The 21,222-nt window shown below is 41.5% G+C and overlaps 1 protein-coding gene across 14 annotated transcripts in view; it reads right to left on the bottom strand.

The window, feature by feature from the left end:
* fryl (furry homolog, like) overlaps positions 1 to 17,690 on the bottom strand; it is an 85,668-nt gene extending 67,978 nt beyond the window's left edge. For 8 of the 14 annotated variants that reach the window (XM_033622080.2, XM_078168526.1, XM_078168527.1 and 5 more), the window contains exons 1-2: positions 5,594 to 5,966; positions 2,948 to 3,013 (exon numbers count right to left, since the gene is read on the bottom strand). In XM_033622080.2, coding sequence (XP_033477971.2) covers positions 2,948 to 3,013; positions 5,594 to 5,822 — 295 coding nt within the window. In that variant the 5' untranslated portion in view covers positions 5,823 to 5,966. Of the gene's footprint in view, positions 1 to 2,947; positions 3,014 to 5,593; positions 5,967 to 10,826; positions 10,900 to 12,847; positions 12,918 to 17,362; positions 17,467 to 17,554 lie in introns of those variants that run through there. The other 6 variants (XM_078168534.1, XM_078168537.1, XM_033622089.2 and 3 more) reach the window with 4 other exon arrangements.
* Between the last annotated feature and the right edge of the window lie 3,532 nt (positions 17,691 to 21,222).

Genomic DNA, 21,222 nt, shown 5'->3' with positions numbered 1-21,222 from the left:
TAGATTATTTTTGGACATTTTTGCCTTTATTGAGAGGACAGCTGTAGGTAGACGGGAAAGGTGGGAGAGAAAGAGGGGAAGACAGACAGCAAATGGCTGCAGGTTGGAATCAAAACTTGGGCAGCTGCAAAGGACTAAGCCTCTATGTTGTGTACACTCTACCAGGAGAGCGAGAGGTCACTGCAAAGTTGTCCTTTGTTACACCATATGGCTGACACCAGAACCACAGTTTTGGTTCGGATTTGGTTCGGATTGCAGGGCTCAACAATAAGGCAACTAAAATACAATGTCAGGCTAATAACTCTAGCATCTCACTTGCCCAATTGAACAACCAGGTAACTGGTAAAAAAGAATTAAACATATTACTTTTTTTTCAGGAGCTGATGATGGAAGTAGCTAAGGAGAGAGCCATCTCGCCTCCTTCTCACCTCTGTTCACACTTGCACATGAACAGTACCAATCAGGCGCTGGCGAAATGGAGGCAGACAATTTCAATTATCCTGGAAACAGGAGTTTAGTTGGGTGGCACGAGAGGATGTGGGCCAACTAAATATGAGGCATGAGAATTCACTTGAGTCTTTGTTGTTACTAAGTAACTGCTCAATAAAACAATCAGTATAGGGGCAAGGACAAAAAAAAAAACAATAACACTGACCCGTGATAGGAACTTTTTTTTCCATTGGCATTTTGAAGGTTTTTTATATCTACTCCGACACTGCTTTGCTTCTCCATGATTCAGCAAATACTTATATTTTAAGTTCTGCTACCAACACAAGTTCAGTGGATCATGACAAAGCGACCAGAGAGTTGAATACAGCTTCAAACGTAAATGAACTGCACAACACTTGCATAACACTTTTCTAGTCTTCTGACCAAAGCACTTTCACACTACATATCGCATTCACCCATTCACACACATTAACACACTGGTGGCCTAAGGGTACCATACAAGGTGCCACCTGCTACTGAGTAACCATTCACTTGCACTCACACCAATGGCACCGCCATCGGGAGAAATTCGGGGTTCAGTATCTTGTCCAAGGCTCCTTCAACATGCAGAACCACCAATCTTCTAATAAATGGATAACCCACTCTACCTGAGCCACAGCAGCCCCACACAGTGTGGGTCAGGTTGTTTTTATTAAAATGTAACTTACTAAGAAATCCCCTGCTCCAGGCCTTGAGTCTCACAGAGTAACCCCAGGACTGAAGCCTTTGGCTAAAGCTCCAAGACAGGAGGCAGGCAGAAGTATTTGGCAGAAACCTAATGTGTATACATTATGTTTAAAAACAGCGTTCGTATTGTCCGCCTTATCAGCAAACCAGTTCACACACAAACATGCAGAGACCTCTGCAGACACTGTTTTCTGTAAACCAGCTTTATTGTTTGAGGCATGAAGAAGAATAACTGACAACATCATCTCTCTGGGAACATTGCAGCTAAGAGCTATTGTCCAACAGAGCTGACGTAAGTTGAGGACTTCAAATAAACAACATTATAACTGACTTCCTGGAAAGAAGAGCTTACTGATTGAATAAACTCAACTAAATGCACAGCCAAGGCAAGTTCTAGTAGCTCCATTCACAAAGTGGGAGCCGTGGTTGACAGCTAGCCATCCTGACTGCAAACGGTATAGGGGAGCTGTTCCTCCCAGGAGCCCACAGGGTGGAGGATGCATTTCCTGTTCTGGCCTCTCTGAAGGGCAGTGGTGGGAATAATAATCGATAGGAGCTGTAATTCAATCCCTGACCTCCCCAGTGGTGCCTGGGCTGCAGAGGACACGCCATTTAGATCCATCACAGCAGTCTGGGTATGCAGCACAAGTCTGCAACCTGCACAGCTCCTCACTTGCAAACGCTCCCTTGAGATTCAGCTATTTCATAATTCCTCATAATATTCATCAGGTCACAAACTGTGTACATTTGGACTAAGGTTTCAAACCCTTTTACACACACATTGATTGGCAAGATTTTTCCTGGCCACCTTCCATGGCATAATGCTCTGTAGCTGTGTGACTGTGAATAATCAAAAACATTTTTTATAAACTATTCCTTGCACAAACAACAGACACCAAACCCAATGACAGAGCCTTTCTCCTCTGCTCAAGCTGAGAATGAACAAATTCATTTCTCAGATTTGCCTAGCAAATCAAGAGAGGCAACTCATTTTAACAAAGAGTCATTCTTAGGTCAGAAGCGCATCGTCTCTGTGGAATGACAGAGCAGAACACCGGGCAAATCTGAATTAAAACTCCTCTTAATACAGGTACAAAAAGGTCAGCTCATTACTCATAGCACTTCTTCAAATGAGCAGACTTCAAGTTGTTCACTATGGAGGAGGAACATTTATTGGGAAAGCTGGTTGGAGAAAGAACACTAACAATGATTCACACAGCATTCGTCTTCCCAGCTATGACACCATATTCCCACTAAGTGCCGAGTCTGCACAGAGCTGCACCATTATGGGGTTTGTTTCACTACAGTTGGCTAATAACTATTTAAGAAATCCGATGAATAAGTCTGTCCAGGCTGTCTGGATACACACCCTATGGACTGTTCAGACTTTCAATACAAAAGTACAACCCACCAGTGCACACTCATGTTCAGTCACATGCTCCAAACACTCCCAAATCACAAACAGGAAGCCTGCTGCACCCATTAACCAAATACTGTCCCAATCAAACCCTTCCCAAAAACTCAGCTGTGCGTCCTGCAACTGGGTGATGTCACTGTGTGCAAAGAAAGACAAATTACATAAAGAAAAGCGGAGCACCACCTTAAAAGCCAACTCAGGCTATGCCAGTTCTGCAACAAGGGAGTGGCACTTAGCTCTGATTTAAACACAGGGCAAATTATCCTGAGGTATGAATACACCAGAATACCATCTCGCTCTCCTTACCTGAACTACTGTAGTAATCACAGCACTTCTTTTTATTACATAACTCACCATCGTGACCCCTGCCACCACGAGCATGATGAAAAAAGGAGAATTTTCTAACATGATGGATGTGTCCTAGTTGGAAAGAAAGAAAGGAAAGATTTGAAACCAGTTTGCCCAATCCAGTCTGTGGAGATGTCATCTCACTGTCTGTCAAGCTAAATCATTTTCACAGCTCACCAAGGCTCCAAACCAAAGTAAGGACATATAATAGTCAGCCTATTATTGTTATTGTGGGTTAGTGTAGCTAGCTGTCTCCTGTAGTCCTCTTCTTAGAGGCCAGGTGAGTGGAGCAGAAGGTAGAGCTCAGTTATGCTTAGCCATGAGCATAAAGGGAGCAAGCGTGCTCTGACAGGTAGCACTGCAAAAAAAGCCATACTGAGAGACTGACGACAAGTCATCACCCCACTGCTGATGCAAACTGGCTAGCCTGCACGCACACATAATTCGTATGTGTACACACACCTTCTAAACCTTTAACTACTGTATCCAAAGACACAATAGTAGACCTACTTCAGAGGATTAAAATTGTCAGCACAACTCATACTTAACAGCCAGCTCTCAAACTTTTGTTCCAAACGCCATAGCAGGCAGGACCTCAGTGTCATCTGACATCTATTTGAATTCTATTTTATTTGTTTGTTTCCTATTTAATACAGCTTACAAGGCACATTACAAAAACATAAACTGCAACACAGCTTTCCTCTGATGGCTTCTCATAATGTTTTGTGTATATATATATATAAATATGTGTGTGTGTGTGTGTGTGTGTGTGTGTGTGTGTGTGCATTTGTTACAGGGCACGTATGCCATGTACGGAAAAATGCTAAACAATAAAACAACAACAGTAAAATAATAGTGGATGTGTTACGACACTCTTCAAAGATGATCAAAGAAGTAATCAATATGTGCATGACAAGGAATTACAAACCTCTCTCTCTCTCTCTCTCTATATATATATATATATATATATATACACATATATATGTATATATATATATATATATATATATATATATATACATATATATGTATATATATATATATATATATATATATATATATATATATATATATATATAATCTGCTTATTATATGGAAAAAATGTTAAAAACAAACTGGAACTGGCCAAAGGTTCCTTAATGTTGAGCTAAAGCTGCACTCATTTATTTCTTTGGCCACTTGTGACAGACAGACCACATAACAAGCTGGCAAACAAACAGCTGTGACTTCATCGTCATAGAGACTTGTTAACATGTTAGCAAACAATTGCATATTTACAGTACACATTACACATCCAGCAGGCAGAGCAAAACTTGAGCATTCATTTTGAGTTTCTAGCCACCTGACAGACTACTGTAAATCCAAAGTCATTTTCATTTAAGTCGTTACTTTTATGGCTGCTCACTAACTTTGTCTGCCGTTTGGTGCTAAGCAGGTGGCGTAAAGTCAGTTTAGCAGAGCTTGTTTGCTGAAAACGTCCACCTGCTGCTGACAACTGGGTTAATGAGAGCAGTGAGACAGAGTTATACAGTAAAAATGAGGTTTGTGAAACCAAAAACAATGCTCTCAAAGAGGCTAAAAGCCATTTCGAGCTGCAGAGTGTGCTTATAAATCTTTGTGGGTTCATTACTGCAGGCAATGCTTTTCACATTACTAGCAATCATTGGTTACAATTGAAAACACAGATGAGTGTGTGTGCTGTAATTTAATTATTTGGGGGACAAAACGTATTCATCAATTGGGGAAAAAAAAATTGTCAACAGTCTGCTGTGGTAATCTATTAGACTAAGAACAAAAATGAAACAGGCTATAATCTAGCCTTAACTCTGCTTCCTCCAGTCAGTGTAGTGTGTCAGTACCTTCACACATCTGACGGAGCACCAGCTGCCGCTCACTTCTGTCTGGTTGCTACTGTTTAAATACTGCTGTGATGTCACAATTTGGGAAGGGGGTTGGTTAACTAGGCTGAAAAACATCATGAAAATGACGCTTGTCAGCACAAGCCACTCCACTGAAGGATCGGACACAAACAGACGTTGGTGACAAAAGCATCACTCTGCACTATAAGGGAAGTTTATGTTACAGATATGCTAAAGTTCTGTCTAAAAAAAGTACTAATAATCTAATGTAGATTAACTACCTCTCAGATGTTCATTATGTTGTGTTGTTACTATTATAAGACTGGGGAAGGAATGTACGCGAATTACAACTTATTTTTCCTCACGCTTTGACAAGCTGATATTGACTCTTCTTATTAGATTAGATTCTGAATCCACTGAGACTGCATTATAGTCAGTGTCCATTGTCCTGCGTATCATGGTACAGACGCAACTTTGTCATATTCACAGTTAAGCTTTGGTAGTGCACTGAGGCCACCAGTTAGCACAACAAAAAATAAAGGCGATTACCCAACCCTAGCATATATACGTTATACTGTATCTATAAAGTGTATGTATGTGCATGTTTGCGTGTACGTATAAAAGGGGTGAAAATGGGTTTGGGGCTAAAGCCAACCTTGGATTACATGTTAACAAAGCTTAACTAACACTCAACTAAAAACGCAGAAAAACAGCACCTTTAAATTGCCCTTGTTAATTAGCAAAGATGAGCACAAAACCAGAACTGCTCCATCAACAGCTAAGTCAGTTGTACCTTTAAGGTGGGTTCGGTTCCTGCGGGCAGGCCTGGAGAGACCGATCCCCGGGTCTACCTGTATCATCGGATCTACCGGACCCTCCTCAATGGTCTGTCCCATGGATAGCAAGCCCAGTCGCCTCATACGAAGCAGCCGTGGACCAGTCTCCCTGGACAGGGCTCCGCCATGTTCAACTGGCCCCTCCCCTGAGATGGCAGCTGGAACCAAGCTCTTGAGAAACTCCATGGTCGACAAGACTTTCTCTGTCTTTCACTCTGATGTGTAGTCCAGTAGCCTGCTCCATACCATTCTCCCATACAACTACCTGTCTGCTTTATCTACCCCATTTACAGACAAGCAAGACAACAGTGCAGTCCCCGTCTCCAGCTGCTACCTACATGCAGCAGCTTCGCATTCACCCACTGCCAAGGCCTGTATGTGGGCCCTGAGATCTGCCCTCACAGACCTGAAGAGACACTACCTGTCAGACTCTCCAAAGTTGTCTGTCACGTTGGCTAGCTACAGTAAACAGCTTCTCTTTACTAGTTAGTTCAGATAGAGTCAGAAACTTCTTCCGCTGCAACATTACCTGTCTGCTCACAGCGAACAGAGAAAGCAAACAGACATGGCACTTTTCATGGGTCGTGATGTAATTGTGAGTGGGCAGGGCTATGTTTGAGTGCCAAGCACTATCTGGGGTGGGACTAGAACATGTTCCACAGGAGATAACACAAGCCTGGGCCACCGGCCAATCACAACAGAGACGACACAAGCCACACCCTGCTGGTCTGTGTTGCTCACCAGTGAAAGAGACCAAGAGAGGAGGAAGTGGCTGGACAGACACTGTAAGAAGTAGGGCTTCACTGGCCCGCCTGCATTTACTGATAGCCCTTATCATCGTCAGAACTGTGTTACTTGTTAGCATTCATAGACAAACACAAATGCTTGTTTGCCTTCTTGCTAACTTACTCAAATAACAAAAGGGCCCATCCCCTTGCTTTTACTTCTGCTCGGCTGCGCTTAGCTATTATGAAGAGAAGCAGAATGAGCAAAGTGATGGGGTCTGTGAAACGGGGTGATGACAGACTGCTGCGCTCTGCTTGGCTGCACAGCTTGTACCTGCAGCAAACTCAAACCCTTCCAAATATCCCTCACTGAGGAGCGAGAAGGACTATACTGCGCTGACTCTCATAAAAGCTCAGTGCCTAAAGAAATCATCAATTTGCTGTTCTTTGAGACTGAGTGCAAAAATTAATTGGCCATCCAAGCACTAACATATAGCCAGCCCTCAATAGCAATATAAAGCTTTAACACTCCACAAAAATTAAAGATGACTGTAGCACCAGTGTGCAGCAAACTGTTAAAACACCTGTAAATTAAGCCTTTTCTGCTGAGTCATCATTAAATATGCACCAAAATAACACAATTGGGCAATACAGAATGGCACAGTACTTATTTTATCTTGCTCTATTAAGACTCCATTAAGCATTTTGATATTAATATTGAATTAAGTGACTCTGTGTAATGTAGAGGCGCTGGAAGTGCTATGGAACCTAAAGGGAATCAAAACTCAGCTTTGTAGCTTTTAAGGCTCCTTTATCTCTTTCTTTATTTTGGTTCTGTGGCCATACACAGACCCTATGCTTCAGTCTCCGTAGGTCTCACCAACCCTCTCACACACAACACCAGCCATTTGTTTGCTGCAGGACAAGGGTGTGTGTGTTACCTGTCTTGCACAAAACAGCACAGAGCAGAAGTAAACAAGAGACTGATCAACAAAGTTAAGCCTCGAGCAAGTTTAAAAGTAATACTTTTCCCCAGAGGGTGGAGGACTAAATCAGATGTAAACTCAAAATAAATGGACTTACATTTGGCCATTTTAGACCATGAGCTGCCAATAGTTTCATGGCGGTAATTCTAATGGTTGGATTTTTTTCCCCATATGATAAAAAAAATGATAGGTTTCAAGGTTCTGTATACAACATTCATAGTATTAATATAGTAGTATCTGCCCCCTGAGCAGATAATGACATCACGCAACCTGCATGTGTTGCGATTTAAGCATCTCTGTGACACATGCATGTTAGTGCATGTGTGTATCAAACTAGCTAGCTCATATCGCAGTTACCACTGATACCGGGACAACATCATCATGGAAGCGGAGTGCCCACACTCCATTTACCCCATGGTTAACACCATTAGTGCTGCCAGCACTGTTGTTTACAGAGTTAGCACTGTTAGCTACTAGCCACCAGCTCAGCCACGTCCTTGTTGAGAACTGTATCCAGACAGCTTACATGCTCTAACTTGAACATAGAGCCCCTTAAAAACAAAAAACTGCCACTATCACTTAAACAGCTTTTTTCTTAACTTAAGCACTTTGCCATAGAGACATAACTTTATCTAAATATGCAGTCAACATATTGTCTACAAGTATTCTAGTGCTTTTAATGTATTTAGCTATAACAGTTGTAGTAAGTCCTGCAAAGTAAATAACATTATGTTTTTAGGTAGTTGTTAACCATGTCTGTAGCAGTTTGATAACATCTCCATGAATTATACTCAGTTTATTTCTGTTGCATGTCCTCATGTACAAGTAATTATCTCCTTTATAAAGGGCTAAAGATACTAAGGCAAAAATGCATTGTGTGTAAGACCAGTAAGTGTGGTCATAAATGTATTGAGGAAGTGTTTACACCCTCTACTGCAGCGTGTGAAAATTTCAGTGAGATGATGTAACTGTTTTAGTATACAAGAGCCTGGGGGGGGGGAGTAAAAGAAAAACAAAAATCACCATTCTCTCCTTTACTTTCCCTGAGTGATTTCTCAAAATACTACACAAAAACAGTGCTGTTATTTCTTCATTTTAACTGTGCTTTTTTATGAGATCCATCCAGCACCAAACCTTGCCTGCAGAGTAAGCACACAGTGGAAGAATGCAATGTTAAATGCAGTGCAGCAGTTTTGCGAAAACTCTGCCCTCTAGAGGCCAGCTGGCAGAAAGCACACCAAGCAGCACTAATTGTTAAAATCTACTGACAAGCCCCAAATAGCTGGGAAAAAAGGAAAACGCTCAGCAAGATTTGATGGCAAACCACCAGAAAACTTTTCAGAGTTGGACTCTGGCTCACAAACGCCTTTTCAAAAAGCTGGAATCTGAAAACACTGCATTTGTCCAAAGCTGTCAAATTTTTTTGAAATGGATTGCACTTTGTTTTCTCCTCATAAAACTACATTCATTTATTGTAATATCCATTTCAAACCTTTACAGTCCACAGAAAAAGTAGCTGATAAACAAGAAAAAACATTTAAGGCCTACCTATAAAAGCACAATCTCAAAGGATGGCAGTCTTAGTTTAATAATTTAAACTATTCAGGTCCCACTGGGTATTGAGTGCAAGAGGACTCTTCAGTCACTGCTGGAGACCACAGATGCCTACACAAAGGGACTGATTTGTAGTTTAGTGTCAGATTTAGCCTTTTGAATATCCAAACATTTCTACAACACGACTGCAAGTGGGTATGTCGTCCATTATCATGACATCAAATCACACCAAGAACTTGTGTGATTGACCTCTCATGTGCCTAAATGGTCTGTTCTGGTGATGACAACACTACCAAGAATTCATCAAAGTTGGTAAGCAAAACTACTACATCCAGCCAGGGTAAAAAAGAGTTGATAGAATTATTAGGACAATATTTTACAGATTATTATTTTTATTATTTTAAGACAAAAAAATCTAATCAGGCATGATAGAGTTGCAAGGAGGGACATTTGTCAGGATAGTGCAAGACTGAGGCCGAAGCAAAGATGCAGAGAGGCTGAGGCAGCAGATCCTGGTAGAATCACTAAATGAGTCAGAGAGGGAGAGAGAGGGATGACTGATGAGGCAAAGATAGCCATCACCCGGCCAGAGCACCACAATGGTCAGTGGAGGCAGCTGTGGTTTGTTGGGGCCAGGTCTGTGGTGCTGTTGAGTTAGAACAATACCCCTGCACAGGAGGCCCAGATCCCAATCAGCCCAGGAATGTGGAAGAGGAAGCTCTGGGAACAATGTGCAGCGTTCCTATGCCATACTGGGTCCCACCCGCCTCTGCCTTGTTCTGCTTTCAAGCAGGAGAAAACAGGAAAACTAGTGGGCTGGGGCCCAGAAGTCAGAGTCTGTTTTGCAGTCAGCTGGGGGGGCTGGACAGCACACAGTCAGCACAACCCTGCTACAGTCATCACTTTGGGTGTGCATATATCTGAACTGCTACACCACCACTTGATGTCAGTAAACAGTTCGAGGTCTATGTCAAGTGAGCTGAAGATCAAAACAATGCTGCACTGCCCTCTAATGGTACAAAAAGCTCCCAAACTATTAAGCTTACAATCCTGCTTTCCTATGCAGGGCTCTCGAGTGTAACCTGAAGTGATGAAGCCATGAAATTACATTTCTGCTCATATGTGTACATGACAGCCTTCACGCAACTTCTTATGCCTAACTATTTCTTAACATCCTGCTCCAAGTTTCAGAGGTTTACACCAATAAGCGTTACATAGATCAAAAGGGCTGTTAAGGAACAAACCTTGCTCCGTAATAACTACAGTCAAAATTCAATTATTGTTTATTCAAAGTCCTGCTGTGTGAGAACACATTTTTTCTTTCTGTTCTTGCTTACAATCTACCTTCTGCTAAACACAGCTTCAGTTTGATTTCAGCACATTGCTACTTTGTTTATGAACTTGTAGAGGAACCTACAAGTTAGGTTTGAGTCTTTCATCTGCAAACAGGAACAAGAAATGCAACAATGTTCAGCATTCAGACACTCAGACAAAGAGATCAAGCAGGTTCTGACCAGTCCTGATTGACAGTTGCGAGGCAACCCACAGAGAACATGGTTGTCACTGCTGAAGAATGCAACCTGACCAGACCCTGCATCAAAATGATCCTCCTTTCTCTCCTGACCAATTACCATTGTCAGATGATGCTTGTCTGCTGGCCCAGAGGCAAAAATAATATGCAAAAACAGTATTTAGAGGAACACACCAGTGCAATTCAACTTCACAACCTTTACAGTTGCTTAAGCAACATGGCTTAACCACAGACCACATTTTAAGCCTTGTTTTCTTGAGGATGTTGACCAGAACTAAAGCTGCTGAGGGTTATAAACAGAATACCATAACAGAATAACATATTTTTGTAGGGTTGTTCAATTTTCTAAAAAGGAAACTGTCAAAAATTGAAACATAAAAACAGGTAAAGTTACCAGTAGTGCTGTCATGGTTTGTGCACTTCTACCGGACCATCACAGCAGGGGGGTCATGGTCCAGTGCAGGCCACTGCACACAGAATATACGCTTTGTTAACTAACAGAAGTAATGTGGAACCAAAGTTCACATGCGCAAGTTCTGCCTAGAAACTTTTAGCTGTACACTGTTAGCAACATTCTACGGTTAGCACTAGAGTTATACCGATACTGATACCAGTATCAGAAATGCCTCCGATACTGCCTAAAATGCGGTATCGCGAGTACAGCCTATGACTGATCCGATACCACGTAATGCCTCACGTCATTACACATACGCATGCTACAGGCAAACGAAACAGAGTTTAAAAAGCATTCTACTGTAGCCGTAAAAAGTCTTTTTTACCAAATTGTGTGGCTGCAACTTAACCTGTGTCTTGATCTGTGTCAACACTTGATAATAATAATAAAAAACAGTTTTACGACATTCATTCTACTATTATGTATGTATTTCTTAATATTTACATAGAGTTTTAGGAGTTGAGACATACAACAATTCATATCCCATCCATTTTTATTTTACGCGCTGGTATCGGATTGGTACTCGGTATCGGCAGATACCTAAGGTTCAGGGATCGGAATCGGTATCGGGAAGGAAAAAGTGGTTAGCACAACAAGCGGATTAGTGTGCACTTTAGTGGGTGCACATGGATGACGTACCTGGAAGACCCGTCTGCAGGTTCCCGGTGCAACAACAAATAAGAGAGTCCTGTATAAAATGAGGACTGTGTGTCTGCGTCACTTCAAAATTGTAGGGTATGCAAATGGAAGCAAGTGCTAATGCACATGAGACGGTGTGCTCAGATGCCAATGATGATAAACGTTTGGTGCTTTGAATGTTTAAATATAGTCCAGGTGGACTAACTATCATCCTATTGCACAAGTTTTATTTCCATTGCATGTACTTTAGGTACAGAAAAGCTGCTCTGTGTTCATACACTGTAATACAGAAGTGTTTAATGTTCCTTACTTTTATAATGAAAATAGTTTACCAAAGTTCCCAGTGGACAAAAAGCTGCCTCGGTCCCCAGCAAGAGGATTTTGACTGTCTCTGAAACTTGTACTACTGTCTGTTCAAAATAAATGAAAAGAAACGTATCCTTATGCACTGGAGGTTTTCTGCTGTACTTGATCTGAACTCCTGAACCGCAGTATGAACTGACCCGTGGCTTTTGTGTACTGTGACACTCCTAGTTAAAAGGTACAACTGGCACAATGCTACAAGACAGTCTACCGCTGTATGACACAAGACACTAAACAGCAGCTCACCCTGTGTTGGACCATTTAAGGAGACTACTGTTGTGCTTCCATTTTCAAACCATTTCCTAAATACCCAGCTCTATCTGGTTGCTGCTTTTACATGGTGCACGTGCTATTTAATCTAATATAAACAAACTCAGTTTATTCTTTGTGACAAACGCTTTGCTCTGTGTACTGTGAGGAAAGTTAACTACAGAATGTTGGTGTGTCAGATGTTCATCTTATCACCTGACTCTCACAATTTTTCCGTTGTTTTTTTTTCCCCCCAAATAAAATTAACATGATATACAAAGAGAGCTGTAACTTTGCTGTGATAAGGTTATGAGCCAACAGCCTCCACCTGACCACATTAATCATCTACTGTATGTCTGATAAATATACATTATATATACACAAGTAGTACCTGTAACAAAACGTACTTTAAAATGTTTGGCCTACATAGAGATTCTGTATAACTGCAGACAGAGCAGAATGGGGCATTTATCACCTTATGACCGCAGCACAGACAACATTTACTGACAGAATAAAAGTGAAGTTATGCAAGCTGAGGAAGAAACTAAATGCCAGCATGAAAAGACCAAAATTTCTACTTTCAGAATTCAGCAAGATGGAAAACAAAGAGATTAATCCAACACCCCGTTCCTTCCCACACTACTTAGCGTCAGTAAAACCTTAACCACACTGCACAGTGGAACACTGCCCACTTAACCCGTGTGACGTACCTTAAGGCCATAGAGCAGGGGCTGGAACTGGAAAGAGAAAGGAGGGTCCACAAGTTCACTGCACAAGAATCTGAAACAGAGAGTGCAGAAAATCATGTCTTTAACAAAAAAATAACAGCACACTGGCAAAACATCCTCTTTTAACCTGAAATTGAAGGTAAATCCAATTTGACTGGTCACAAAACATTAATATATCATCAGCAGCTGTGAGAATAACACGTCTTTCAATAGTTATGTCTTAGAGCTTTCCTGTTGACAGATGAAATAATGGCTTTGAATGGCAATCGGTGTGCCTTATTTCAGTCACTCTGACATTCAAGGGATTTGATTCTACATTTATTCAATTTAAGTTTGTTCATTGATGGTATGCTACGACACAGAACAACATCCTGTATAAGGGCAGAGTGTTGTTTTACAGTCCAATCTTGGTCACAGCAAAGTGATAGGTCGATTGTTGGCTTCAGCCTGGTTTGCTCTGTACTGGGACAGGATTAAAACCTCCTCCTGAGCAGAGTAATAATCTGAAGATTACCCACTACATCCAAGAGGCAGTTACATAAGCGATCAGAGCCTCCAAAACTGTACTTTCCCTTCAGTTTATCATCACAGTGGCTGAAAGGGGCTCCTTTTATAGTCAGGTAATCTCACATCCAGCCAAACAACAATTGTTACTGTCTGTTTCAGAGCAGAATGTAGCATATTCTTCACTTAAAAGGTAGGTACAGTACACAAATGTTATCCATTGACATTAGACTGACTGGCTGACATAAATGAGTAACTTTTAACTGTTATCAAACTGAAGTCATACAAAGGAAGGAAGAAGAAGCCACTGAGTCACACAGCAGCCAGACAGAGAAGTTGAGGTGTGAGAACTTCCACCCTAGCACAGAGGACAGATGGTGAGAACAGGTCAGCGTTGATATCAAGTCAAAACAAAACTAAACAAAACAAAAACCTTGACGGCCCAAAAGTCATGTCACAGAGACATATCATCGCACATACCTTACCCCACCCACCACAAACACGGCAGAAAAAAAGCAGTTCTCAGACGCAATCACTCAAGTCTCACACAGACAGACCTGTGAATAATACATCTGGCTTCCTGTTCCAACTCAGCGACTCCAAAAAACAAAAAAGTGTGACCACAGAAAAAGGGTAAGCCAAACCCTGAACACGTCCTGAATGCTGTAGCAAATACAGCCACAGACTAAGCTCCAGCTCTAAATTTAGGCTCTCAAACACATGCATTTCTCTGGTTGTGCAAAAAAAATACATCTCATATCTCTACATAGCTCGCTAATTCTTCAAACAAATCAATGCATTTCTCAGAACTTTGTAAAGTTAAGGAGTCTAAACATTGTGCATTTTGGTGTAACTGCAACATGGGAGAAGGGCTAAAGGTCAGCAGAGCGGAACTGACCTCATCAATGGTTAACTTGACTCATCTAATATCGCCCTGCAATTTTCTGCAGCAAGGATGCTGCAAATAGGAGGCTGATAGCCCATCCAGGAAATAAGAGCCCTGACAAAGGCAAGATTGTCCCGTCTCATTTCACTCTGTTCCCTTCAGCTTTTTACCACATATCAGTTTCCACATAGCCTGCGACAGTTCAGTGCAGTTTCCTTCAAGTTCACCTTATCATTGAATCACAGTTGAACAACATTAGAAAACAAGCTCAAGAATGTCTAATGCGATGTGTTTGTTGTACTTGTCTTGAAGAAGGAGGGCTAGCTTATAGTCAGAAACAGGCAGTGTGCTACAGTAAATTGGACAAAAAGGGAATAGCCTATATCTGGCTCTCTCCAAAACTAAATGACAGGCCTGGCCCTGTTGTAATCACTACCTCTCAAGCGGAAACATTACTTGCTTCTTCCGACTGGGAAGAAAAGCACATAAACAAACACCTTTTTACATGTTTCAACAGATATTCCTCTTATCTTTATTTTGCTCCTTATGACAGGTTTTGGCAGAAAATAAGGAGTATTATTGTATCGTCAATGGATCTAAACATGGAAGAAACACTGGAAACTCAGCTGAGGCCGTTTTGAGGGCAAAGACAGGGTGGTTTCTTTGGCGAGGGCAGACCCAAACATCAATTATGCTCCAAAACCTCTCTCCCAAAGCCAAGGATAATCTTCCTCAGCAGGGCTCAATTATAGGTTATTTTGAGCTAGACTCGGCCCTTATTGTGTGCTACATTACGCCAAGTCTTTCAATGGAATCAATGAAAAGAATCCCTAACCCATGTAAATCAGAGTAAGTAATGTTGTGCTTTAATCTACATCGCAATGAGAAGAGGAGGAGACTTTAGGAAGTTAGCTTTATAGAGTTCAGAGAGATGAAGACCAACTGCTGACTTCCAAAACACTACACAACCATCATTCATTACATAAAAACACTGTTTCACTCTCAAGTTCTCTAAAGATACAATTTCCGTTGGGTTCAATGCTCAGTGCAGGGAAATGTGAACACTAGCACACAGGGGAACTGGTTAGGGACTATATATGTCTCATTTTGTAAATGGATTAGTGTACATTTATTATGTTGATCTGTTGTACACATGATATCTATTGCATGTCTGTCCATCCTTTTGCCCATGAAATGTTTTTTTTTTTAGGGAGTTTTTCCCTTATCCACTGTGACAGTCCAGGGACAGAGGGCTGTTGTATGCTGTAAAGCCCTCTGATGCAAATTGTGATTTGTGATATTTGACTTTATAAATAAAACTGAATTAAATTACATTGAATATTTAATTGAATGGCAAGGTTTTCAGTCAAATGTATGAGTATTTCCTTCAAGTTTTATTTGTTCAGTTGTCCAGTTAATAATTTAGCCATGTGCAAATGAAAACACACACACCTGGATCCAACTGGTCAGTATCGGTCAAGATAAGAGGTCATCTACTGTAATCTGGCCAAATAAACTGAAGAAATGTGTCTCTCAGGAAAGAAAATTCAAATAACAAAATAAGCTGGCAGAAAAAAATCTGCTGGTATGCAAGCAGCTGGTAATATTACACCAAAAACTGTATCAGTTGATCAGTGCTGCAGATTTCAAACATACCACATGCCCCCCAAAAATAAGCAAGTTAGATGTTAGATGAAAAACACAAATTAAGAAATTGAGTTGCTATTTCTGTATTGCATAATATTTTTGTAGTCACCACTGAAATGCTGAGTTAACAGTTAATCCTTGCAGGGGGCAGCTTAGTGAGGGGCCAATGCGGGGCGTTTTTACAGAGCATGGGTTTTCATCCCCATGCTCTTCAATGCCATTAATGTCTTACCAGATTAAACCAAACACACTAATTCACTGGAATTATGCCCCAGATAATCACAAATAGAAGGCTATCTGCAATCGAGGGGGATTCCCTCTAGTTTGTGCGTGCACAAGAGAACACACTACACATCTGTACTGCCATCAGAAGCTTATCCTGGCAGGGACGCATTGGGATCAGCCAGTTGCAAAGACTGATGATCTACTAGGGCTAGCACAACATTGCAAAGTCTTGGTTATGAAATGCTTCAACTATGAGCGCCACTCAATAGCAGAGTCAATTGGCAAATGTAGTTACACCATCTCATAAGACTAACTTCACTTTTTCATGCAAATATGCAAGTTCTCACATAGTCCACCCTCGTGTTGGCCCATGAGTGAACACAAACTGACTTTTCTTCTGTCACTGTGCCTCAGTCTGAAATAGCTCGGCCATCTCCACCTCCAGCCACACAGCAGACTGACCAGATTCCTCTCTGTCTGTACCCAAGTGCCACTTCTTGTGTCTCCACAGAAAACGAACAAATGCTTCATTGTGTGTCCGATGCACTCTGAACATGGAGAATGAAGTCCTCAGAGGAATGCTCGATGCAAAGCTGACAGTTCTCTCACTGTTGTGCCAATGCATAGGAGCCACCGTGCATGGGTATGTTATGGCTTTATACCTTCAAACAGACCATATTTCAAAGTGTGACCTCGCACACACACAAGAGTGTTTCCCTGGATATAAGCAAAGCAAGACAGCTTTATTTTACTGTTTTATGTCCCAGATAAATCTAGTGCATTAAAACAACACAAGGTTCACTGAGTAAACTGTGTGTGCAGGGTTATTTTGATACTGCGGGTAAATATATTGTGTTGATGGTTCTTAGTCTAACATGAATAGTTTTTACTAACAAGACAAAACTATGTTCACAAAGAGAACTAGCCACATTATGATTTGGTCATGTATAGTAAGGTAACGTACATGGTTGCTTTTAATTAGCAACTAGCCTTGTGTTGATACTGTATGGAACTGCTAATGTTGAGCAGGAGGCTAGCTAGCAGCAGCAGCAGCAGCAACTTGATTTAGCCGACCAGCCAGTTGTCAACTAACTTAACGTTATAAGTTAACGGTCAACACGCTAGTATGATAGCAATGTTAGCGGCTAGCTCTTTGGCAGCGTTAAAACTAATGACAACATAAATCTGAACGGTGATACGATTTAACTTGCGTGGTAGCTAGGCGATTAACTCACATTAGCAGAGGAGCCAAACTCCTTCTTTAGCATGCTACGGCATCCAATTTTGGTACCACAGTTGGAAATCTAACGTTAACCTCAACGGCAAAGTTAATCGCGGAACTTGACGCAAGCCAACGTTAACTACATTCGATAGCAAACCGCCGTGTCCTCAGTTACTTCAATATTCGTGAAGCTGACGTTACTCACAACTTTTGTTTCCTCTCCCTCTAGTTGAGCTAGGTAGCTTAGCTTGCAGACGTTCTTTTCATTTGCCGAACAAGCTTCAACGTCCTGGCCCTCCTCCATTGGAAGGATTTGCGTAGTGGTGTGATTTTTTTTTTTCTCAGTCTGTTTCGGTGTTGGGAGAGCTCCACTGACAGAACAGAAGGCAGCCTGTTTGTCCCGCCTCCTTGGTCGTGATTGGCTGTGGTGGTGTACGCCTACATAAAATACAGCTTTTTATTTCACCAAATACGTGGCAATCCGGAGAAAACGACCTGTTGATTGGATGACGTCTTCGGGTGACGTTCACATGGGGTCCCCTTTTTATCCTAACCGGCGCACACCGAAACTTGAACTAGTTAGGCGGGTACTAGGAGCAGTGGCGCTGCAGTGACAGGTATGAGCCAAAAACAAAGCGACCTTTAGAGGGAAGGTACACCAGTGTGATGTGTAGACACACCACACATGACACAAATAAGAACTTCTGTTGAAGTAAACAATATTATAAACACTTCATTGTTAAAGATACTAAAAGGGCACATTACATTACATTGGAATCTCTGTAAATGAAAGTGTATACTTCTAAATTGGGTAACAGACACAATCCCAAATTAAAACACAGTGACATAAGGTCATACTTGATCATGTTTCCTTAACATGTATGCTGCATTCTAAAGACAGTGTACTCAGGAGCCTTTTATGTGCTTTATTGGATTATCTGCACCATTCTCACTAGTGCAGTGGCGTGCACAGACTTTTTGAAGGGCAGGGGCAAAAAGAAAAAAAAGGGCACATACAGCCACTGAAGAGGGCACTAAGTCCCGCGTGTTTTTGAGGGCACTTTCGACATGTTTATATGTTATACAAATGGCACATTATATAGCCTTACAACAGACTAACTAGACAGACTACTCAGATTAGTTTGTAGTGAGGATCAGCACCACGAGAACTGTGTAGATTCAACATTGAAAATTTTCAATTAAGTAGATGCCATTTCCTGTATTCTAGTGCATTTTAACACCATATTAGCACCAGATGATCCAAACTGGTTCTGTGAGATATAGTTCTGGCTCAATTTAGATCAAAAAAGGGCCCAACATAAAAGTCATTACATCAGTAATGTTTCATAGTATTTCTTGGTCCTAATAGTCTTCTGGAGTTTACTGTGTTTTTCCACCCAAGATGGCTCTGTGATAAAAACACACAAGGAACAATACACGTTTAAAATACTTATTTGACACCTCAAACAAACTATGATTAAGCATGGACATAAGTGCTGCTCCATTGCTGCAGGTGGCAGGGATTGATCAATGAATCAATCAATCAAGTTTGCCAACCAGGAGGAGGGCACTTTAGCATGCGTTTTTACCACCCAAGAGGGCAGTTCATCATGTTTTAACCAGCCAAGAGGGCAGTTTAGTGTGTTTTTTGGCTCCAAAGAGGGCACTTTAGCACGTGTTTTGGCTCCCAGGAGGGCATTTTGGCTGCCGAGAGGGCACTTCAGCGCACGTTTTGGCTGCTAAGAGGGCACTTTAATGCGTGTTTTGGCTCCCAGGAGGGCACTTTAGCGTGCGCTTTGGCTCCCAGGAGGGCACTTTAGTGCGCGTTTTGGCTCCCAAGAGGGCACTTTAGCGTACGTTTTGGCTCCCAGGAGGGCACTTTAACATGTGTTTTGGCTCCCAAGAGGGCACTTTAGCGCATGTTTTGACTCCCAGGAGGGCACTTAAGCGCACGCTTTGGCTCCCAAGAGAGCACTTTAGTGCACGCTTTGGCTCCCAGGAGGGCACTTTAATGCGTGTTTTGGCTCCCAGGGGGGCACTTTAGCGTGCGCTTTGGCTCCCAGGAGGGCACTTAAGCGTGCGTTTTGGCTCCCAAGAGGGCACTTAAGCATTTTTCAACAATTGACCCACAAGGGGGGGGGGGGGGGGGGGACTAGAGGGTGACTGCACTAGAGGGTGTATGTGGTGTGGATTTTTTTTTTTTTTATCAATAATAATTACAGCCCGCATTCATACCTCATCCCTCTCTTAAGTAGTTAGGAATCTGGTAGAGCATCTTAAGTAGTTAGGAATCTGGTAGAGCAACCACACGAGCCTCCACCAGTGGTGATTGTCTGGTCCCAATGCACAACACCTCATTTGGTCAGTCTGTTTTTTCTGTGAAGGGGGCAAAACTCTGCAACTCTTTTCCTATTAATTTAACATTAGAGACATGTGGCAATATTTTTAACAGAGGACTCAAACTATGGCTCAAATCTAAACAACAGTGCCCACATGAATAGGTCAGGTCTGGTTCTGTTCTTGGATTATGTTGTCTTTGCTTTGTAGCTCATGTTGTTTTCCCTTGTAATGTTAATGCATATTTCATTGTCTGTACTTTTTAAAAAGCCTCCTGTGGACAAGTGTTGAGAATTAGCATGTATGCTAAAACACTGACGCAGAGCATCTGGTTTGTCCAATGTAATTGTGATGTCCATACCAAATAAAATCTAACAATAATAATAATAAAAATAATTATGATCCCTCTGTATAAGACATGGATTAATACAGTTCAAGGTCATCCACCGTGACACTTTAGCTAAAATATTACCTTCTGTAAATCCTGAATGCCCCAAATGTAATCAAAGTCCTGCCACTCTGGGCCACATGTTTTGAGCATGTCCGGTACTAAAAAGCTTCTTGAACTGTATTTTTTAATCCTTCTCACGTGTGTGGTAAAAAAAACAAAACTTTCACTGCCATCTTTAATGTGGCAAAATCAGAGGTGAACTTATTTGCCCATCAGAATAACGCTGTAGCATTTGCATCTCTCCTGGTCTGTCATATCATCCTACTCTACTGGAAATCAACAAAGTCTCCCTCATTTATACAATGGACTAGAGAGATGCTGCGGCCTCTTTAATTAGGAAGAGTAAGATAGTCACTAGGGGGATCTCAAAGTTTTATACAGACTGGTCCCCTTTTATAAGAAACATAGGAACCATGTCCTTTGCTTGAGTTAAACCTTAATGTCATAACATACTGGTGCCCCTTTAACTACTCGAATCATAGTATTGAGACATTAAAGACAGGAATTTACAACCCGACCACTCTGTACACTTGGATCTTGCACACATTTATTTATTTTGTTGTTGTTTGGTACATACAAGGAGAACATACAAACTCTGCACAGAAAGGTCCTCCACCCCCAGGTTCAACTGCCCCATTTCAAACCATGAACCCTCTTACTGTCAGGCAACAATGCTGACCACTGTGCCATCATGCCACCCAAAGTACAGTGTTATCAAACTCACACAGACAGTTATTTCTGTCTGTCATCACTGACACAATGATTGATACAATTACCACTGTGAGTAAGCTGATAACACTCCCTTCCTCATTTATATTTTATTTCTTATTTCAACAGCCAACAAGATAAGATTTTATATCATTTTAATTGCACTGGCATCAGATCTACTGCAGATAGTCGACAGGTCTAGTCTACCGAGTTGTCTCTCAAAGAGTTTGAAAACAGAAGTTATGATGTCTCTTTTTTTTAACAGAGCAATCTAGATGCAATTGACAATTACACACCCATTACAAAACTACTGTTTTCAAGTGTGAATTTACAAGAAAAAAAGCTTTCTAAAAGCTCAGCTCTCTGCTGCCATCAAA

Source organism: Epinephelus lanceolatus, chromosome 6 (assembly GCF_041903045.1).
Source record: "Epinephelus lanceolatus isolate andai-2023 chromosome 6, ASM4190304v1, whole genome shotgun sequence".
Lineage (NCBI taxonomy): Eukaryota > Metazoa > Chordata > Actinopteri > Perciformes > Serranidae > Epinephelus > Epinephelus lanceolatus.
This window is presented reverse-complemented; position numbering and strand designations above follow the sequence as displayed.